Source organism: Vombatus ursinus, unplaced genomic scaffold, assembly GCF_900497805.2.
Source record: "Vombatus ursinus unplaced genomic scaffold, bare-nosed wombat genome assembly UNPS02014841.1, whole genome shotgun sequence".
Lineage (NCBI taxonomy): Eukaryota > Metazoa > Chordata > Mammalia > Diprotodontia > Vombatidae > Vombatus > Vombatus ursinus.
Window position 1 is genome coordinate 11,294,669 of NW_020954619.1, and position 18,729 is coordinate 11,313,397.

General features: G+C 37.2%; 1 protein-coding gene across 1 annotated transcript in view; it reads left to right on the plus strand.

The window, feature by feature from the left end:
- Window positions 1-18,729, plus strand: part of SEL1L2 (SEL1L2, ERAD E3 ligase adaptor subunit) — a 111,257-nt gene that overhangs the window by 89,659 nt on the left and 2,869 nt on the right. The window contains exons 16-17 of the mRNA XM_027840290.1: window positions 5,058-5,230; window positions 17,956-18,084. Coding sequence (XP_027696091.1) covers window positions 5,058-5,230; window positions 17,956-18,084 — 302 coding nt within the window. The remainder of the gene's footprint in view (window positions 1-5,057; window positions 5,231-17,955; window positions 18,085-18,729) is intronic.

Below are 18,729 nucleotides of genomic sequence, written 5' to 3' on the forward strand. Positions count from 1 at the left end.
TATATATGTGTATATATATGTTTTATATATGTATATATATTTCCTTGTGAGTCTTGAAGTGCTACATATTTTTCTTCCTCTTTTAAAATTATTTAATTTTTATATTTTTCTGATTACATATAAAAATAATTTTTAACATTTGTTTTTTAAAATTTTGAGTTTCAAATTCTCTCCCTCCTTCCCTCTCCTCCCCTCCCTTGGGAAGGCAAGCAATTTAATATAGATTATATATGTGCAGTCATGCAAAACATATTTCTATATTAGCCATGCTGCAAAAAAAAAAAAAAGGAAAAGAAATTTTAAAAACATTGTGCTCCAATCTAAATTCAGACTCCATCAGTTCTTTCTCTGGAGGTAGGTAAGCGATATAAATGTTAACCATCATCGTCATAGGAGACATTTACATAATGCTTTAGGGTTATATTGTTTTATAGAAATTTCCCTGTTTAACTTTTACAAAGACCTAGGCACAAAGGGCAGGTATTATTATTCCCATTTTACAAAAAAGGAAACTGAGATTCAAAGATGACTACTAGGACCTGAATCCCAATTCAGTGCTCTTTCCACTGTATCATTCATTTAAAAAAAAACCCTAAGACACAAAGATGAGCCAGAGTATTCCCTTTATGTAATGATACTGTGTGGTAGGCTCCATTGACACCATTCTCCTTCTCATCCCAGTTTTCAGCAAGAAACTTCTATTATTCCCATAGAAGTATATTATTAAAGCAGGGTGATGCTTCCTGCCTGTCACTTCTGTCACTCACATTTGTGAAGCTCAGTTGCAGTAGGAGAACAATTTTCCATATATGAGGTTTCTTAAAAACGTTTTATACTAGGGCCAAATCATTCCCTTTCACAGGCAGTGAATATAGTTAAATATATGTATATGTATATATATGTACATATATACATATACTTATACATATATTAACCCATCTTAATACAAGGCCTAGAATAGGACACCTTGGTGCCTCCTCAGAGACAGCTGAGACAGTCAGGCTGTGTCAGACCACCAGGGAGGCTTCAGTTTGAAGATATTTCCTAAAAAAGAAAAGGCTGTGTTTCACAAAATGCAATACACAGGGTTGGGGAAACAACATAAAAATCACTCAGCCTCATCAATCAGCTCAATTGGCACAAACACACTGATTATTCTCGACAAAGAAGTACCATAAAAGAACAGAATAAGGAGAAGAAAAGCTGAGAACTGAGAATCCTAGGAAATATTAATGCCTCCTAAATATAATGAGCAGGTGACTAAAGATAATAGGGACTAAATGGAGGTGAGTCTAAAACTATGACTTGGGGCAGCTAGGTGGCACAGTGGATAGAGCACTGGCCCTGAAGTCAGGAGGACCTATGTTCAAATCCAGCCTCAGACCAAACACTTGACACTTACTAACTGTGTGACCCTGGGCAAGTCACTTAACCCCAATTGCCTAAAAATAATTTAAAAAAAATAAAAAAGTGAAACTATGATTTTAACTGTGTAAAGAATCTTGGGAAATATTATTGCCTATAGATAATGGACAGGTGTCTAAAGATAATAGGGACTGATTAGGAGTCAGTCTAAAGTTAGGGCTCCAACTGTATAAAAAAATTTAATGATTAAACTTTAGTTATTAGTAATTAATTGATGATGCTTCTTTGGTCAGCTACAACAAGAAAGAAGCTTATTCCAACTTTGTCCCAAGACTTTACCAAATGCCCTCCAGCTATTGCATTAGAAAGACATAAAAGAGAAAAAAACAAATCCACTCACTTCCCACCCTGACCCTTTGTGTTAGAAAGGTCCTGAATCATATAAGCACAGTCACCATGTCTAGGTTATGGACTATGTTGGAAAAATCCCCTACTGTCCATCATCACCTTTCATTGTGTCAGGATGTCATTAATTCTGGCCCAGGGATGTCTGTAAAGACTAGGAAAAAGGGCTCAGAATGTGCCATCAAAAATATCATTGACCTTGTGACATAAATTTACCAACAATGAAAGTATAATCATTATAGGGGACATTTATATAATGCTTTAGAGTTACAGTATTTTATGATATTCCCTTGTTTTAATCCTTACAACAACCCTGAAGTAGGCAGATATTATTATTCCCATTTTATAAATAGTGTGAACTCAGTACCCAAGACCTTAGAAGCTCTCAGGATGGCCCAGCCCTTAAGCCTTCCCTAGAGACATATACAAACAAGAAACAGAGACACAGAGGGAAAATCACCCAATTACAAATACCCCAACCCCACCGTCCTTCCACAAAACTGTCCTGTTTTGCCTCCGAGAAGTTTCTCATCTTATTATCTCATCCTCTTTCTAAGGGAAGCCATCTCTAATATAGCAATAGAATGCACTAGCTTTAAAAACACCAGCCCAGAAGTTCTACTTCTCTCCACTATTAGAGGGTTATAAAAGTTTAAAACTGGAAAAGATTTTTAGAGTTCATCTCTTCCAGATTTCTCATTTTATAGATGAAGAAACTGAACTCTGAGAGACATAACATACCTTGCCACCATGATTCCTGATGCCTGCAATCAGCCTCAGAGTGAGAAAGAGGCCAGTACAATCCTTGCAGCCAATACCCACAAGCCCCCTCATAGATCAATGCCCTGGCATCCTTCGGACAGTGATCCTGAGAGCCTGTCCCTACTACTACATTCTCCTTCCAATAATAAAGTCTTCTTTCATTAGGCTGAAACAGAGCCCCCCAAGACGAGTTTCTGTATGACAGACCTGCTTTCCACTTACATAATAAGAGTCTGTGACTAAATGATGTACTTAGAGGGTTGGGTGACTTGTTCCTCCTTCCTCCCCCACCTCCCATAGTTATAGAGCATGCCCCTCTGCCTCTGAAACTAAGCAAAAACTTGCAATCATTTCCCTTTAACCTTCTGTCACCTTCTGCCTCACATCTCCCTAACCATATCCTTCATACCATTCCCATAGTTTCTTGCTTTGTTAGTCTTCACTTAAAGAATCTAAGAAGTCCATCCACATTAAAATGTTAGCTGAAAAACATTCAAGGCATTACTCCCCCAAAAGCATTTGCATTTAATATCGGATTCTTAAAGACAAAAAAACCCCCAAAGTTCTATAATGGTGTAATTTCAGGAAAAGCTTTAAATTGTGCAAGATGCTAGGGAAAAATTTTTGGATGACAGATTTCAGGCATACCTTGATTACATGGATGGGTTACCTCCTCTGACAACTTGTAAGACCATTCTCTATTAGAAAGGCTGGTTGCCGTTGAATCAGATAGCCAAGATTAATTCCACCTACAATACACAGCTACAGTTAATGCAAAAGACTGACTTTTAATATTTTATTTTCTCAAGGGAACTTTTGTTTTAGTGATATATTTATGACAAATAATGACATTAAAAACAGAAAATTTTTAAAATGACATCTTTCAGAATCTATCATTATGTTCAGATTTACAGATACTACCAGGCTATCTCCCATATTTCTCCTATATTTAATACTCTTAAATATATGTATACATGTGTACACATATACATGGGCGCTCAAAGAAGGGGAAAGGGAAGGAATTAAGCACTTATTACGGGCCCTACTATGTACCAGGCACTGTGCTAAGAGTCATGCAAATAATGTCTCATTTGATCCTCATCACAGCCCTGCCAGGTAAGTGCTATTATGATCTCCATTTTATATTTGAGGAAACCAAGTCAAACAAAGGTTAAGTGACTTGCCAGGGTCACATAGCTAGTAAGTATCTAGGGTCAAATTTGAACTCGGGTCTTCCAAACTCCAAGCCCAGCACTCTATCCAACTGCACAACATAGCTGCAAGGAGTAGTATCTAAAAAAAAATTTTTTTTAAAAAAACCTAAACAATGAAAGAATACCCCAATCTACCTTCATTCTTATAATAATTAGCAGATGTGGCTCAGAGATGAAGAGTTGGTCCTAAATCCTTAAAGGGAATCTCTAGAATGAATCAACAAAAATTCTAAAAGTTTTATCATCTTTTTTTCTTATTTAATACCCATTTCTCCTTCAAATTATTCCTTTCTATTCCCTTCCATTTGCAATCCTGAGGTCAGCATTTTTCCTTGACATTTAAAGGACTTAGATCTCATTGATAAATATGGAACCAGGGCTTTAAAGTAGGGCAATAGCCATGTTGAGAGGGAGGAGGTGAAGAGGAAAGACCTTTCAGTTCTTAAGACATGCACAGGAGGAGCATACTAAATGTGTTAAATTCAAATCAATTGAACAATAATAAGGAATTAATCTCCTTGTTACCCTCTTCTTCCTCTTCCTCATCTTCTTTCTATGGGTGATCAGTATGGGTATTTCCTCTAAAGACACTCATCACAACCAGTGCATGTCTACTCATCCTGAGCATGTCTCTGGCAATTAGGTGGCACAGCAGATACAGTACTGGGCCTAGAGTCAGGAAGACAAGAGTTCGAATCTGGCCTCAGAAATGTACTAGCTGTGTGATCCTGGGAAAGTCACTTAACCTTTGTTTACTTCAGTTTCTTCATCAACAAAATGGGGATAATAATAGCAGGGTTGTTGTGAAGTTCAAATGAGATCATTGTAAAGCATAGCACCAGTAAGATAAATATCTATATCTATATATCCTTTAATAAATCTTCCCATTTTAGAATTCTCAAATGGATAAGAGAAGGTTTAGAGTCCCCCTAGTATTTATTTTGTAGACATCTGGAAGTGTCTGAGGTAAGCACAATCAGGATGAATCACTAAGTGGTGTCCGTCAGCCTTCAGCATGAAGTTCAATAGATACGATCTACACTTACGGGGTTTCTTTAGGCATATTTGTGCCACATCATAGTTTCTGCCTTTCAATAAAAGGCCCAAATCATTTTAGGATATGATTATGGTTCATTGTATTTCTTATTTTCCAATACACATCTCATTTCAATGCTATGATTGATTTTTTAAAAAGAGTTACAGTTAAGACACTAAAGCAAGAACATTAAGTCAAGTAATTAGGAGATAGGTACAAATTAATAGAATGATTTTGGTTGTCATGATTTCTCTCTGCTTTTTAATATCTAACAGGCAATGAATTTGCTAGAATTAAAATCGGAGATTACCACTACTATGGCTATGGAACAAAGAAAGATTATAAAACAGCAGTGACTCATTACAGCATTGCAGTGGATAAATACCACAGTGCCCAGGCCATGTTCAATCTGGCATATATGTATGAGAATGGCTTAGGGATTCCTAAGGTAACTACTAGTGTAGGAATAATGATATATAAATGATATAATGTGGGGAAAGAGAAATAAAGAACATAAAATGTTAGTTTTATATAAAATATAAATATATACTATGTTATATATAATGTATGTATAAGAATACACATTACAAAAGGAATATAAAATGTTAGTTTTATATAAATTAAGGAATATAAAATGTATAAAACATAAGAATTTTAGAATAAGAATGCTTAATATAATATTCTATAATGTATAAGAATCTAAAATATATAGAATAAAGAATATAAAATGTTTTATAAAATATAAAGAATATAAAATCTTTAGGACACACAGGTCACATCCCACAAAAGATATCTACCACAGGTTTCAGGTACTCTTAAAACTATACTTCATGAGTCTCTACCAATATATTTACCTTTTGATAGCCAATATACAAAAGTATTTACTGGAATACCATATAATAAGGTATGCCCCCCTCAAAAAAAACTTAGGGAACACTGTCCCACAAAATACATACCATCAGTGGGGAAAGTGAGCAATTACACAGCATATACATGAAGGGCCCTCATACGAAGAACAATGTAAATGGGCAGTTCACACCTCTGATGAAGTAACACCACTGACATCCTCTTATGGTATCTACAAGCTGTGATTCCATGGGCCAGAAATCTTGACTCACTGTTTTTCTAGGCTTACTGGGCCTGATCACTGCAGGTCACATTGCTTTGCCAGCTATAGTATTTACAGCCTTCAACTTCTAGCTAAGCTGAAATCCTTAACAAAGAATTATTAGATTCTTTCAGAGAAAAAAAAAATATAACCCCTTACAGCAAAGAGACTCCTCAGTTCTGCTCCTTCAGATTCTTGAATCTCCTTCTCTTCCTTTTTCAACTTCCCTCTATACAGGGGGCTAAAGTTCAGGAAGCAACATCCTTGAATTCTCCTCTTAAGTTGTTCACAAACACGTCTCCAATGGCTGTGTGCTTCTGCTGTGAGACACCATTGCCAATGGAGAGGGCAGGGAGAAAGAAATTCTTTTCCCTCCCACTTGCTAAACTTTGCTAGAAGTGCTCCTAAAAGCTGGCTTTCTTGACTCAACTAGGTTCAATTCCCTTGTTAAAAACTGATTTGGTTTGGTTTTCTCTTCACCCACATCAATGAATAGTCAGACAACAGATAAAAGGCATCAATCCAAGGCAAGTGCACTGTGTCTATCAATGTTTAACCAAAATTACAAACCAAAACTCTTACAAAATGCAGAAGGGTCACTTAAAATCTAATTTCCTTACAAACTGAAAATAGGCTACTTCAGGTTTAGTGCTCTTAATTTCATCAAGAAGACTTGGCGGGGGGGGGGGGGGGGGGGGGGGGGGGCTCAATTGACCAAAGGTCCCCTGATAAACTCCCAACTGTAGCTGTATACTATGCTGTATCAACCTATAGTCAAATCTTGATTATGTACTTAGTTGGTTGGCTATACAGTACTTTCTATAACCATCTTTCATCTCAACCCTAATTTCAAGTAATAAAGATAAGACTAAAAAGGGTTCAGAATGTATATGTAGGAGTGGGGAAATGTTTTATGAGTGTTTTATGAATAAGGCACCAAGGAAGACACAAAGAAGTACAACGCATAGTGTTTGCTGTTAAGAGTTAATAATTTAATTAGGGATGGGGATAGGGTTCACAAATATACAAAAAGAAAATGAACAATATAATGCAGTGCCTATTGTGTCAAATGATGGCTACAGACAATAAATATATAATAGAATTTCATAAGAGAGAGAAATCACTTCAGGCTAGGTCAACCAAGGAAAGTTTCACAGAAAACTTTGTGAGGCACAGAGCATAAGATTTGTCCGTGCATGTTAAAGTGTATGTATCTTTTGAATGTTTCCCTAGCCATAAATCAAGCCAAACAGAAATTACTTAGGACAGCCAAAAGAGCTGATATGAATTTAGTTTGTATTAACAGAGGTATAACATTCAGGAATTAGAAGGTGCTTGTCCCATTTTGCTCCATCTGCTCAGACTATTATGTTCATTTCTGAGTGCTAGTGTTTAGGTAGGACAAGCTGGTGAGCTGGACATAGTCCAGTAGAAGGCAGCTGAGATGGCAGAGGGTCTCAAATTCATGCCAAATGAGAGTTGGTTAAGAAGATTGACTGAAATAAGTCAAGGTGTTTAACGTGAAGAAGAAAAGACTGGGGGTGGGGTGGACATCTTCACGTATTTGATGGATTGTCACAGAGAAGAGAGATCTGGCTGCTTCTGCATGGACCCAGAGGGCAGATCCAGAAGCTGCAATGTAAGAGAAAACTTCCTTACAATTGCAGCTCTGCAAAAGTAGCATGGACTGCCTGGGAAGACAGCAGGTTCCCCCTACTTGAAGCTTTTGAGCACAGGCTGGATAACCACTTGTCTGGTATGCTACAGAGGGAATTTTTTTTGTTCAGGTACACATTGGACTAGATGGATTCTGAGTTTCTGCAATTTCTGTGATTCTGTGAAGGATTTCATGTACTTCTTGATTAGCCTCTTCTGCATTGGAAACTCCTGGTAATTGATAATTATTGGTAGCACCGAAGGAAGGAAAATGTGAAAAATCAGAAGAGGTTCACACTGAAGCTAAATCTCTCATCCTTCAGGGCTTATTATCCAAAGGATTTTTGGTCCATGACTTCCTTTTTCTCTCCTGCCTTTGACCTCTCATTTTTCACTAGCTTTTCCATCACAGATAGAAAAGTCAAATTCAAATCATTCTATTTCCCTACTTTCCAAGGCCAATGACAAAATTTTAGTGGGAGAGGATATTGAAACTAATAGCTGAAATGAAATTTGGGATTATCCAGGAATTCCCTTTTATCCACTGCCATCCCAATTTTAATTTCCTTTCTGAAAGAAGAGTAAGATACAATAAATGACATAATACAATGTATAGTTCAGGAGAGGCCATTTGAATCAGAGACAAGTCAGAGCTCATATTCACAATTTCCCAGTGTAAAAAATAAAAGAACATAATGCAAAAAAAAAAAAAGAACAAGGCTTCAATGAGATAATATATGTAAGGCACTTGGCAAATCTTAAAGTACTCTATAAATGCTAGCTATTATTATTATTATTATTATTATTATTATTAAAGGATTTATAAAGAAAGAAAAGAAATGTCATTTGCTAGTATTCATTAGAATGATTTCATATGAATAAAAGCATACATCTCAGGGCAATATCTTATCCAATGTCTTAGAATGTAAGGTCCTATCTCCAAAGGCCTCATGATGGAAAATGCCATCCACATCCAAAGAAAGAACTATGGAGTTTGAATGCAGATCGAAGCATACTATTTGCTATTTTTTTCTTCTGATGTGTTTTGTTTCCTCTTTCTGGTGGTTCCTCCTATTGGTTCTAATTCTTACTTACAACATCACTAATGTGAAAATATATTTAATAGGAATGTATATGTATGACCTATATCAGATTATGCAGCTGTCTTGGGAGGGAGGTGGGGAAGGAGGGGGAGAAAAATTTAAAACTCAAAAGCTAATGGAAGTGATTATTGATAAAGCAAAATAAATTAATAGAATGTAAGGTCCTTGAAGTCAGAAATGTTTTTTGCTTTGTCCAAGCAAATGATGGTAGTAGGTGTCACTGAGAAGGGGGTGTAATTGGCCTGCCAATACTCCTCACCACATTCTCTCCTCCCTAGCCCTTTTTTCTCTAGCGCTTTAATAAACCATACCCTGTGATAACAATTAGCTCATTTTTTCAGCCTAGAGGCAATATAGTGGTCAGAGAGGCAGCTAGGTGGCTCAGTAGGTAGAGCCTGTGCCTGGAATCTGGAAGACCCAAATTCAAATGTGGCCTCAGACACTTATTAGCTGTGTGACCCTGGGCAAATCACTTAACCCTGTTTACCTCGTTTTCCTTATCTGTAAAATGAACTGGAGAAGGAAATGGGAAACCAGTCTAGAATCTTTACAAGTAAAACCCAAATGGGGTCACAAAGAATCAGATGTGACTGATGACTGAACAACAACACAACGCAATAGTCCCTTGTACCCACTTCGCCCCCTCCTCTGCTGCTTTGTGGAGTTAATTTATTCAATAAAAAACTGGTAGCAAAATCATAGCAGCTCAGAACCCCTATTTAGGCAGAGGTTTGTCTCTCTGCCCTAATTTAAAATAAATTTTAATCTGCCTGTTACTAGACAGGCATAAAAAGAGGATATTAGAAGGAAGTCCCCCAGTATTCTACAGCAGGAAGAAGCAAATAGCCCTTCTTTCACTTTCTCTTTTACCCTGTGGCAAAGATATTACAGGTTCAGCCTGAGTAGATCTTTGGATGTTATCCCTATTAGTTCTGCTTATCAACTTTTGAGACCACCACTCCTTCTCAGTCTGTCTCATAGACTGTGTGTGGAGGTAGCTCTGTAGGAGAGAGCAAGTAACTGCTGCTGGAAGGTTTCTCTACCATGGGGGTGGGAGTAGCCCCCATGTTAGGTGATCTGGGCATACTTCAAAAATTTTTGCACAAAGTAATAGGGAGGAGGATGTAAGGAAACCAGTCTAATACAAAGGACAATTTGTTAACAATAGAATAGTGGTTCCAGAGAGCACAGTTGAAATGTAGGGTAGGATAGGGCAGAGTATAATAAGGCAGGGTAGGATAGGGACTGGGAAAGATGGAACTAACAGAGACGGGCATGAGGGGATGGAGAGAATCCTGGGAGTGTACCTTCAGTCTAGACAGCCTACAACTCCAAATCATAGAGTAGATGATTGGAAAAATGCTTATTGAATTGAAATGAATTGAATTCTTAGTCATAAAAAGCTCCATTGTACTCCACTGACTCTCAGAAGCCCATTTTTTTTCACTTCCCTGTAGGATAGAATTATTGCTAATTTGAAGCAGGAAGGGGAAAATTCCTTTTTGTAGAGCCCAGTTAGCTGTATGTATCAGAGGGTTGGTTTTTCTTCCTTGGAATCATTAGTGACCTCTCTCATATGGTATTTCCATCATAAAGTCAAATAGCAGTAGTTGGTGGGCATAGGTTTTCATGTTTATGTATTTCATATTTATAGAAAGTCTTTGAAGTCTCTACCTGATCAGCTCTTCTGTTCCTTTATGTCATGGTTCCCATTAAATCATTGGTGCTTTATTATTACCAATCTCAGTCATACTTATCTATTCTTCTATACTTTTATTTCTAAAATTAAAGTAGAATAGCAACCACACTTCTAGATATTAAAATTTTTAAGTTAGCTAATGTGAGGGGTTAGCATACTTTGTCTTTAATAGCTGATTTTGTTTAGCAACAAGAAAAATAACTAGGTGCCAAGGAGCAAAGTTTATTATGCTACTATCTCATATTCAAACTAATTAGGAGGTACCACTGATTCCTATTGCTGAAATGAATACTATAATAATTAAAAGCCCAAAGTATAGTCCAAGGATGATTAATGAAAGCAAAGAAATTAGATGCTAAGGCTTTCTCAAACTTTAACTCACCTAGTTATTAGTTAGTTTTCACATAGAATAATGCTTCACAATCATCTTTTATTAATTAATCTTCATATAAATCTGTGAGTTAGATGAACACAGAAGAAGAAACTGGGGCAAAGGCAAAGAGCATACATAGGTCACCCCCAAGTGATTCAACAGCATGTGAGCCACCGTCAGAAGATTCACTTCTAAATCTGTAGTCCCAAGCTTACCCCTAATGAGAAACCAATGCCAAGAATTATGGCTTAAATACTCTGTCCATTTTTCTTGTGAAACTTTCCTAATTAAGATATTACTTTGAAATGTCTTTAAAATATTATTATGAAGAAAATTTTGTGCCATATCCCTTCCATTCTCAAGTCCATTATCCTCATTTAGGTTCTCAAAAGGAGTATGCTCAGTCATTTTTCAGTCATGTCCAACTCTTCGCGATCTTATTTGAGGTTTTCTTGGCAAAGATACTGGAGTAGCTTGCCATTTCCTTCTCCAGAAGAAAAGGAATACAGGATCAGGGATTTAGAGGTGGGAAGGGCCTTAGAGGTCATAAGTCCTTTTGCTTCTTCTATTTTAGGAGCCTTATAAAGGATCACCTCACCTTCTGTCTCTGTCCCTTCCCACCCATGCCACACTCTGCTGCCACAGTAACCATCTTCAGGCATAGCTCTCTTCCTATTATTCCTCTGCTCTAAAATATCCAGTGGCTTCCCATTGCCTAACAAAGCTCAATCTCCTTACCCAGCTCTTCAAAGCTTTCCATCACCTGACACCACTCTTCCCATTGGGAATACCAATAGGCAGTCCAAACAAATTGGATAACTTACTGTTTCTTAGGGCCCAGGCCTTCTGCCACCCTTAGACTCTTCCATGGGAAAGGAATCTGACTGAGTGGGATCCAAGGACATGGGGATTAATTTAATTCGATTCAATAAACATTAAGTGCCTACTATATGCCAGGTGCTGTGCTAAGTGCTGGGCATATAAAAAGAGGCAAAAGACAGTCCCTGCCCTCAAGGAGTTTATAATCTAATGGGGGACTGATGGGGGTAGTGCATGGGACAACAAATAAATATAGACAAAGCAAGCTATCTACAGGATAAATAGGAAATGATTGACAGAGGGAATTAAGATGGGCTGCAAAAAGCATATGTAGGATTAGAGGAGGATGTCACACCCCTGATGTCTAGAGATCCTGCTTTCCAATTCAGTTCAATTCCAAAAGCATCTACTGCTCTGTTATGCACTACAGATGTGCAAAGATTAAAAAAAAAAAAAAAAGCACAGTTCTTGTGTTCAAGGAGCTTACATTCTACTAAAGGAATACAGCATCTACATTGAAAACTATAATGCAAAGTAGAACATGAAGAAGCATAGGAGAGATCCAGAAAATGCAGTTGATGCAGAGAAGGTTAGATCAAATCCCCTTTTTTTCTGGGAAGGGGAAACATGCAGATGGAGAGAACTGAACTAACTGATGAACATCCCCTGAGCACCCCTGACTCCAAAGTTATTCTGTCAAATGAACGCTGTGTTCAGTCTCATCTGACTTCCATGTGTAAGAGGCTCCAAATCTTTGTCTTTCTCAGGATAAATTTCACAGCCACCAAGCTCTCCAGGTCAAGCTAATGGTGTCTGGGTACAGCTAACATACAGCTTCATTGTCTAGTGTCAGACAAAGCAGTTAGCAGTGAAGGGTAATACCTTCTTGTATCCTTCTTGTATGAGAGTATGCCCATGTGGTTTGTAAACGACTACAGTAGCCTCAAAATTTTGAATTTTGAGAGAAACACTTTTAAGCTACAGCAGGGGTAGAGAAAGGGGAACAGGAAAGGCTTTACAAGAGGAGACGGCACCTCAGCACCTGGTACCTTTGAAGGAAGAGATTTCTAAGAGATAAAATTGAAGTAAAAGAAGTGAATTCCATTCACATGCATGGAAGCAGGAGATGGCATGTTGAATGCAAGCCATTGTAGTCTAATTTGATTAAAATATCTCTATGAAAGGGAACAATGCAAAGTAATGTTGCAAAGATAGGTGAAATCAGAATGTGGAAGTCTCTCAAGGCAGACAAATTTGTATTGTTTTCTCCTAGAGACAACAGGAAGCCACTAAAGGTTCTTACATAGGAGTTTTTGCTCATACCTTGGAAAAGATGCTTTTTGTTTTAATGATACCTTTTCTTTTTACAACCCATTTCCAAAAGCAAGATCATTTTAGTAGCTATGTGAAGGATGGATTGGAAAGATGAGATTAGAAGCCAGCAGACAAATTAAGAGGCAGTTAATATACTAATACACACACACACACACACACACACACATACACACACACACACAAATTAAGAGGCAATTACCAGGAGAGATGTGTTTAGAGCCTGAATTGTTATTTCTTCCCTAAGTCTATCCCTACTCTTAACATCTCTATTTCTGTTTATGGCACCACTGTCTTAAAAGGCACCCAGGCTTGAAAACTTTAAGTCATCTTTGTCTCTTTACTCTCTTGCTTGACAATGTCACTCCTCTGCTCAAAAACCATCAATGCTTCCCTATTGCTTCTAGAATAAAATATAAATTCTTCCACCTGTCTTTTAAGGCCTTCTACAGTGTGCTTTTCCCCTCCTCAAATGTTTCTATAGCATTTTATCTTGATCTTTTCCATGCCTGGTTTTATATATAGAAATTATATTTATACAGAAGAACGTAAGTTCCTTAAGGGTAAAGATCATATTTTTTTTAATCTTTGTATCCTCAGCACCTTTCATGATGCCTGGCACACATCAGGTGTTTGTTGAATAAATGAATCAGAGTTCAATTTGGGACATTTTGCAAAAGTAGTATGGAAGAAGGAAGAAGAAAAGTAGCTAAAGATGAGAACCAGAGAAAAAGAATCATCAATGGATCAAATCCTTAGAGGAGACAAGACAGGAGAGGTTCAAGCAGTGGGGTTAAGAAGGAGAAGGGCTGCACCCTTAAGACTAGCCAAAGGCCAGTCACAGAGGCAGAGAGATGCTTATATTCTAACAGGGAAAACAACGTGTATATAAATAGGCCCTAGTAGAAGAGAACTTTAGAGGGGAAAGCAGTAGCAGTTTGGTGACAGAGGGGTCCCAATCTTCTTATTTCTAGAAATTAAAGCTATCTATAATCATATGAAAAAATGCTCTAAATCACTATTGATTAGAGAAATGCAAATCAAAACAACTCTGAGGTACCACATCACACCTATCAGAATGGCCAACATGACAAAACAGAAAAATGATAAATGTTGGAGAAGATGTGGGAAAATTGGAACACTAATGCATTGTTGGTGGAGTTGTGAAATGATCCAACCATTTTGGACAGCAATTTGGAACTATGCCCAAAGGGCTATAAAAATGTGCATACCCTTTGACCCAGCAATAGCACTTCTAGGGCTATATCCCAAAGAGATCACACAAATGGGAAAAGGACCTACATGTACAAAAATATTCATAGCAGCTCTTTTTGTGGTGGCAAAGAATTGGAAATTGAGAGGATGCCCATCAATTGGGGAATGGCTGAGCTGAGCAAGTTGTGGTATATGAATGTGATGGAATACTATTGTGCTATAAGAAATGATGAACAGCCCAGTCTTCTTATTTCTCCGATTTACATCCTCTACATTTTTCATGTGCTGCCTGAAATCCTTTGGCAAAACATGTGTTGTGTAGGCCTGATCTAGACCTTAAGGCTCTGAAAAAAAAAGTCCACTCCCTTACAAGAAATCATAAAAAGAAATGCCCTTAAAAGACATAGTTAGGACAACACAATATTACACTTCCTATTCGCTTTGCCCAACCACCTGAGAAGTGTCTATTGTTGACACTTTTGTCATAGGAATAGAAGGTTTTAGGAAGGAAAGGATGAAACCAGTATAGACATATTAAAAAATGTCCCTCCCACCACTTAGGAGCCAGGGTTCTATTATATTTTAGAGATAACCAAAGTTTGTGAGTCAGAAAACTCCAAAATAAAATAAAGCCAGGGTCACTAATTGGCCACTGACTAGGTTGACTATGGAAAAGCAGTGACCAGCTTAATGAGACTTTCAATATGGCACCGCATGATTTGCCAAAGGGAATATTCTCTAAGAACAGAGGGAGGGAATAGAGTCAGTAACTAAGAGTCTGGGCCATTTAATTTAAAACAAAATGAATTAAGATCCTAATCTAAACTGGAAGCAAGATACCATAGGTATTCATGAGCATATATACTGAATAATCAATTAAGGAAGTTTCAATAAGAGTACAAAGATGTTCATTGTTTTGCACAATTAACTAAACAGAGGTCTGACAATATGCTATAGTTCAGGGCTTCTTAACCTGGCGTCCATAGACAGATTTCAGTGGGTGCATGAAGCTGGATAGGAAAAAAAAAATCCATCTTTTCACTGACCCCTAAGTGAAATTTAGCATTTCCTTCAATTATGAATTAAAAAAAATTCTAAGAGTCAATTGCCTTCACCAGACTACCAAATGATCTGACATCAAGATTGATATTAAAATGGTTAAGAATCCCTGCTGTAGTAGAAAAGACCCTGAGTTTAGAATCTAAGGACTTGAGTTTGAATTCCAGCTCTGCCAGTCACTATCTGTGTGACCATGGGACAAGTCCCTTAACCTCTCTTACTCTCAGCCTCCTCACCTGTAAAATGAGCAAGTTAGATTAGGTGACCTCTAAGGACACTTCCATATCTATATCTCTGGTCCAAATGCTATTTCATTTCTGGACTTCAAATGATACAAATCTCCTATATAGTTCCTACTCATTTCCAAGGGAGGACTGATTTTTTTTTTAATATTAAGGAGGGGAAACATAAACCCCTTTCCCAGATAGTTTGCTTACAGTGATGCCTAGGGGCCAGGAGATAACTGTGATAAACCTTTGAGGTGTCTTCCCAAATAAGTTTATTCTTTTGCATTGACAACTCAATAATTGAGCTGTTTGTCTTGAGGAATCAATTAAGAATTATTGCCTAGTTAAATGTCTGGCATTTATCTGCCTACAACAAACACTGATTTCTGGTGAATTTCCTTTTGAATTAAATATGCCATTTATATAGGAAAAGGATAAAGCCATTATAATCAGCAGGGTATTTTTAAAATGGATGCCAAATGAATTTGAAGGAATTAGATATACAAATTAGTACATTTACAAGATCCATTTAGTCTTTTGCCAGGAAGATCTGGTTACAGTTCTCTATCAGATTTTAAGCATTTTAAGGCAGGCAAATTCCTCTTCTCAAATAAATTAACTAATTTACAAGGTCATACAGCATTTGAAAAATTACAAAAATGACTCAGCAATTCACTGATCTAAGAAGTAAAATGCCACTTAATAACTATATTTAGTATGCTAGTCTTAAGGATTTCTTTTTTGAAATTGGACTGGTAGAGTAGGGAGAATAAAGAGATAGCCATATGGATAGCCAGAAAAATCCCTTCTGACATTTCTTCCCTGAAGTAGCCTTCGCTCCTTTCGAAATAATCAACATTCCTCTAGCTTAAACCCTCTGCTCAACCCTTGCACAGAGAACAGAGCAAATTGATTTAGGCTTTACCAGAAACTCTAACAATCTTGGCACATGGTAAACGCTTTGTAAATGTTTTTTTTTTTCTTTTCATTCATTCATTTATTATTTGGCTCCATCCATAAATGAATAGACTAAAAAAAGCCATTCATTTAAATATTTACTCTGTATGTTCTAGTACAGTCCTAAGTGCCTAGGAAACAAATACAAAAAGTGAGATAATCTCTATTCTGGGAGAATTCACATTCTAATGGAGGGAGACCAAAGGTATAGAAGAGTAGTGGCCAGAGTAGTAAATATTGCTCTGGAGAATCAAAGGAATAGTAAATTGATGCATGGTTCAATCTATTAGCGTCCTTGTTTAAAAATCAATAATAATATTAATCAGGTTACTGTGTCCAGAATAAGAGGTGGAAAAAGAGAGATTGTCGACAGGTCAGATGTCAAGCTGGACTAAGTGGATGGCTCTATAGGAATGTAAAAGATGGTCTGCTGCACAGGTGCCATGATGGTCCAGCAACACTCCCTATTTTACCAAATAAAAATATAACTGGCAAATATTTGACAAAATATATAAATATATAAAACACAGATAATGTTAATTTGTGGTTTTCTTAGGCAAAATGAGGCTTTTGGGGAATTTGACACCACTGGTCTAATAGTCTGGGGTGGCCAGAAACAGTGGGTTAGGAAAGTTTTCACTCATACACTCATTCCTCAGAGATAACAGCCTCAGGGAAAGAGTTCTAAAGTTGAGTTGATTAAGGTCCCCAGAGCTGGGGGCATTGATTTTGAAGGTCTGCTGATGAAAATGCTGGTTAAGAGTGAAAAGCAAGGCAGCAATGACAGGTCAGATGGCAAGATGGACTGGGTAGGTGGCTAGATAGGATGTGTAGCATATTAAGGAGGAAAAGTGAAAATAGTGCAGGTTGGCTAGTAAAAAATACAAGTGGTAATAAGTAGGATCTCTTTCAGAATGTGCCCCTTAAGGAACCAAATTCCAACACAAGTCTCAAAATAATGAACATGTACATATACAACCACCAACAGAACTAAAGAAAACAACTGAAAAACGATAAAGTCCCACGAATGGTTTCTCTTCGAATTGGAAACTGATTTTGAAAAATGTTTCTGGTAACACACAATTGAAACCAGAACTAATATTAAGTAGAGTTGCATCCCAGAAAGACGCAAGTAGATTTACACATATAGCAAGGGTGTTCTGGTAAATGTTTAACAACTGGCTGTCTGAGGGAGGAAAAAAGCACTCAGGACATACTCTTAAGTTTAATATGCATTATTAACATTTTCTGAATCACTTTCTTAAGTCTAGAGTGACACTCAACAAAATAATACATCAATGATTTGTAGCATTTACTGATTTCCTGGGTAAAAAGGTTTACAATGAAAATTTAACAATCAGGAGCCTGTTCTAGCTGGCTCCAGCACACTCCTGTGTATATTCTTTTTAGATCCTCATGGCAGCCTTTTGAGGCAGACAAGATAGGTATTAGTATCTCCCCTTGTCTAATGAAGAAAATTAAGGCTCAAAAAAAAAATCTAAGTTATTCACTAGAGAGTGAACTAAAACTTGTCTTATGGCTCCTAGTCTCCCTCCCTATGTGAAATGATAACTTCTTCACCTCACTGACTTTTAATAAGGGATCTGTTGCTTTTGTGTTCCCAGGACATTCATTTGGCCAGAAGGTTATACGATTTGGCTGCTGAAACAAGTCCAGATGCCCACATACCAGTGTCCTTGGCACTCTTGAAACTTGAAATGATGTATTTGCTCAAAGATGTTGTGTTTTATAACGTAAGTCTGGTTTGAATTATTCTCACATACTCTTTAAGAGAGGACAGGGCAGGTCAATTTGTGGTAATCATCCTTTTAAGTGAACTGCTCACTTCATTTTATAGGTGTAAATTTTCAATGTATATTTATAGATATTGATGTATACATAGTGTGCTTGTGTATATATTGTGTTATATATATGGGGTGTGTGTGTGTGTGTGTGTGTGTGTGTGTGTGTGTATTTGTGCCTGACCTGTAGTAGAGCATTATGAACTCATACTGGTCTGATCAGGCACAGTCAGACACATTATACCTTGACTCCAACATAGTGGTGTCATTTTGGTCCTTTAAAAATAAAGGACAGCAATATACACACACACATACATGCAGACACACATAAAGCAGAAGGGTTTTCTTCTTGTGAGATGTATATGTGTGTGTATGTGTATATATGTCATAGCTCTTATTTTGAAATTTCAAATTTATACATTTAACTAATAATTACTAATTACCTCCTGTGTCCATGGATGCACTAGATGTTACAGGGGAGACCAGGCTCTAAGCAGGGCAAAGCAGCAGTCTACATGAAAGTATTTTATCTTGGGAAGGGGAGTGGGGCACATTTACTCATCACAACAGTTCAGAGACCACTGTTACACATCTCCA